This window comes from Berghia stephanieae, chromosome 2 (assembly GCF_034508935.2).
Source record: "Berghia stephanieae isolate SIO BIC M18660-M18661 chromosome 2, UCSD_Bste_1.3, whole genome shotgun sequence".
Classification (NCBI taxonomy): domain Eukaryota; kingdom Metazoa; phylum Mollusca; class Gastropoda; order Nudibranchia; family Aeolidiidae; genus Berghia; species Berghia stephanieae.
In genome coordinates, this window is record NC_088361.1 from 31,831,253 (window position 1) to 31,835,625 (window position 4,373).

A 4,373-nucleotide genomic window follows, 5' to 3' on the forward strand; every position below is an offset into this window, starting at 1 on the left:
TATTATTATTATTATATTATTATTATTATATTATTGTTATCATTATTATTATTATTATTATTATTATTATTATTATTATTATTATTATTATTAATATTATATTATTATTATTATTAGTTCTTGTTCCGCCTTTAAAAGTATGTCTCGTTTCTCATGGAGGAGCAAGATAAAGCACGCAGGCGCAAAACACTTTTATCTAGTTAAAAATCAATATATTACCATGTCTCAAAATTCACCTCAGGCCTTCGATGTCTTGAGTTGTTTGGGTTTTTTTTCAATAAAGGAGGCGTATTGATATACGTTTTCCGCCTGACCAAGATAGTTTATTTATATATGAATAAGAAAAACTTATCTTAACCTCCTACAGGAGTACACAGTATTTGTCACATTTCCGATGTAAGTCCTGGTGAGTTTGAATTGGGAAGGTTCCATCTTTCAACGAAGTTGTAGTCCCTGGCTCATACCGACTGCTCAGAAAGGTTGAGCACATTAATTTAAAAGGTTGGTTTTTTTTTGTTTCTTTTATAAACTCATGCCTGTGCTATCATATTTTTCAAAAAATTATATTTAACTCCTTACAGGCCGAAGTTGATTCTATTGTAACTTCATTCATTCTTTTTACGTTATCACCAAAGAAAAAACACTAAATCGAATCCCCAGTCTTGTCGTTGTTAATACGGACATACTAAAAACGGGTTGATTTATACTGCCAACTCTGAAAAGAAATATTTCGTGACGTCCCAGGTTTGAGAATTTTTCCCAAGACGAGGGTCATTTTTATCGAATCAATTTCACATTGTTATTCATTCCTGCCAACGACTACAATAATTTAGATGATCTGTGCTTTTTTGAGGTATTGATTAGAATATTTTTTTAATACCAACAAAACAACTTGTTAAAAAGCAAAATGATTGCTGGCACAGAGTATGTATCCACGAGTTTGAGTTCATTTAAATAAATATATTGGCAAACTGTGACTCATCGTCTCATAATGGTGTTGTGCGGAGTTGAACTTGTTACTAAAATTGCTAATATCCTGATAATTTGATTTGATTATACTAATATCCTTTACCAAAGGGAATGAATGAAACTACAAGAAATAAAACTTAATTTTACTCGACGTTTTCATTTTACATTCATCTAATCTGCCTAATTCGCCCCTACCAATGTAACGTATTTACAGGTCTGATAACCCAAATTGTTATGGGCTCATTGTTGTCATGGAAATACTCTCAAACCAACACAAAGTATTGTCCACTACAACATTGTTAAATCAAGTCCATTATTGAGTTCGGTTATCAGAACTGGAAATATGTGCACGTTGACCCCAACACAATACCAGTTTGGGAGTGAGGATAATAATGGTTAATGCATAAAGTTTATAATAGAAACTACTCCTAAAAAAACAAATATCTGAAAAAGTATAGATGAAACAGTGCCAGACAAAGCAAGAAAGAAAAATACAAGGAAAAAAAAAACACATCCCGAGTCGAGGCGCGCTGATTTTTTTGGGGATTGCTTTTTTTCGTGTATTTTTCTTTCTTGCTTTATCTGGCACATTTTTATACACACTGTTTTAGATTTTTATCTTACACCAGTGCCTGCTCCCTAATTTGCCACTTATAAAACAAGGAATTTTAAACGTTTTATGTATCAAGGGAGGTTTAAATGTATAATTTGATTGTAATTGCGTCTTGTTTTAGATGTTTTAGATCGTTAACACAGTATGATATCTGTGTTGTTTAAAGTAGAATTATTGTATATCAATGGATCACAGTAGATATCACACAAACGGAGATGTGGATGTGTAATATAGTGGATGTTATTGAAGCACAACAGTGTGTGTAGTTTTAGTGTATATTATGAGTTGATACTTGGTGGATAACTAGTGGATAACTAGTGGATAACTAGTGGTTAGTATTGGTTTGAAATTAATCCTGTTGTGGTTTGTGTCTGTATGTGTCCAAATTGAGCCATGTATTCTTGTGTCGGATTTTATCTCGTAGTTGCACTGGCCATTTGCCGCCCTGGTAAGTATGGAATATATACTGGTAATTTCTTCTTTCTTCTTTCTTTCTTTCTTTCTTTCTTTCTTTCTATCTATCTATCTTCTTCTTCTTCTTCTTCTTCTTCTTCTTCTTCTTCTTCTTCTTCTTCTTCTTCTTCTTCTTCTTCTTCTTCTTCTTCTTCCTCCTCCTCCTCCTCCTCCTCCTCCTCATCCTCCTTGTCCTCCTCCTCATCCTCATCCTCCTTGTCCTCCTCCATCTTTTCTACAATTCGACTACTACTACTACTACTACTACTACTACTACTACTACTACTACTACTACTACTACTACTACTAACAATCATCCCCTTCCTACTACTACTACTACGACTACTACTACTACTACTACTACTACTACTACTACTACTACTACTACTACTACTACTACTACTACTACTACCACTACTGTTACTACCATGACTACTTTTACAATTACTATAATTAAAACAATAATTATCACCACCACCACCACCACCATCATCATTATCATCATCATCATCATCATCATCATCATCATCATCATCATCACCATCATCATCATCATTTCCATCATAATCACTGTCTTTTTCGTCATAGTTGTCATCATCATCATTATCAACATCATCATCACCATCGTCATCATCATCATCATCGCCGTCGTAGTTGTCGTGATCATCATCACCATCACCTTCATTATAATAATCATCACTACCACCAAAACTCAATAACCAACTCTATATTATCTCCTATCCACAGCTGAGGGAGGCAACAGTGGCAGTGGCAAGTACTACGGGGACGAGGAGGAATACAGGTTGGTCCGAGACGTTATGAAGGGATATAACAAAATGGTCAAACCCAGTGTCAAAAATAATGAGCCACTCAACATTACCTTTGGACTGGCCCTGGCCCAGATCATCGATATGGTAGGTGTCTTAACGTCACCCCTTACTAAATGTTGTCGTCCTTTGTTATCGAGTCGATTCTAATTTCCTCAAGTACCATCACTACTGTTTCTTCTCCCTAAAATCTCAATTTGATCTTTTTTATAAATTAATAGGATTCAGTAGTCTGATGTCACGCCGCCCGGCAACGGCGGCCATCTTGGTTCTAAACAAAGAAAATCTGTACTTTTTATTCTTCATGCTGGCTAGAACTTTTCATATGCCTTGTGATCAGAATGTGTAAAAGTCAGAACATGATCAAATTTATGTGTTCTTTTCCTCTGGATACGCTTTTATGCTCGCCGGAGAAATATTTCATACGGGCGTCCGCCATTGTTCCGATAGTTTAGAGCCAGTGTTACTAAGTTACCTTGCGTCATTAGGAAGGAAGTGACGTTACGACTGTTGAAGAGTATTGTTGAAGCATTTTCTTTCTTTTCAACGGACTATTAGTACGACCTGTGAATCATGAACATGAATATGATGCTGGGCATAACAAAATGATGACTCCAAGTTGTAATATTTACAGGATAGCATAAAGAGTGTTGGTCCATGTGTTGAACCTCGGAGTTAACATTCGAATTATATATATGTATATATATATATATATATATATATATATATATATATATATATATATATATATATATATATATATATAGAGAGAGAGAGAGAGAGAGAGAGAGAGAGAGTAGCTTACGAATGTTGTGAAAAATAATGGTATTAGTCACCGCAATATATATTTATGTTTAGTTTCGTTTACGTGAGGGTACTATTTCAGAATTCCCTTTGATTGGTCTGTGGGAAAGGTATTTTACACACAATATCAAAGGTAACTATAATTTGGAATTTTCCATGGTATTCAAAACGTTTTCAACTGTCAAATCATTTTGTTTCTGTCAGAAAATTATGAAACGTCAAAAGATTTTTGGCGTTGCCTGACAACTAATAAGCGTTCGTGTTTGTCTGAAACTATTGAATTCCCCTCTAAAACATCTGTCGGCACATCCTCTATCTTAAACTATCTTGTCTACCTGGAGAAAGTAACAGTAATAGCAACGTAAACTTGACACACAGTGAGGAGCCCTTTAGTTCCATAAAGCCTACGGATGTGGATTTTGTTGATATTTGTATCCTTAAAAAGACAATAACCATGGCATGTTGCTTTTTGCACAAGACCTTTTTAATTCACCACGTTGCTGATTGATTGGACAGGGAGGTAAAAAAAAACCCAAACAAACAAAAATTCAACAATACTTGACTGAATCGTGGACCTATTACCGTCAATTTTCTTGGTAGTCAAGTGATTTTCCAACTGATCTCCCAGAAGCCTCAAAGCGCTTTGAGTTAGATAAAAATAGCCTTGAATAACTGTGTAGAAATGGAATCTTTAAAAAAAAACCCAA

At 34.7% G+C, this 4,373-nt stretch overlaps 1 protein-coding gene across 1 annotated transcript in view; it reads left to right on the plus strand.

Annotated features, from left to right (window-relative positions):
- Nucleotides 1-367: 367 nt before the first annotated feature.
- The window catches only part of LOC144964713 (neuronal acetylcholine receptor subunit alpha-10-like), a 116,165-nt gene continuing 112,159 nt past the window's right edge, over nucleotides 368-4,373 (plus strand). The window contains exons 1-3 of the mRNA XM_078899253.1: nucleotides 368-501; nucleotides 1,704-2,030; nucleotides 2,783-2,949. Of these exons, the coding sequence (XP_078755379.1) occupies nucleotides 1,976-2,030; nucleotides 2,783-2,949 (222 nt within the window). The 5' untranslated portion in view covers nucleotides 368-501; nucleotides 1,704-1,975. The remainder of the gene's footprint in view (nucleotides 502-1,703; nucleotides 2,031-2,782; nucleotides 2,950-4,373) is intronic.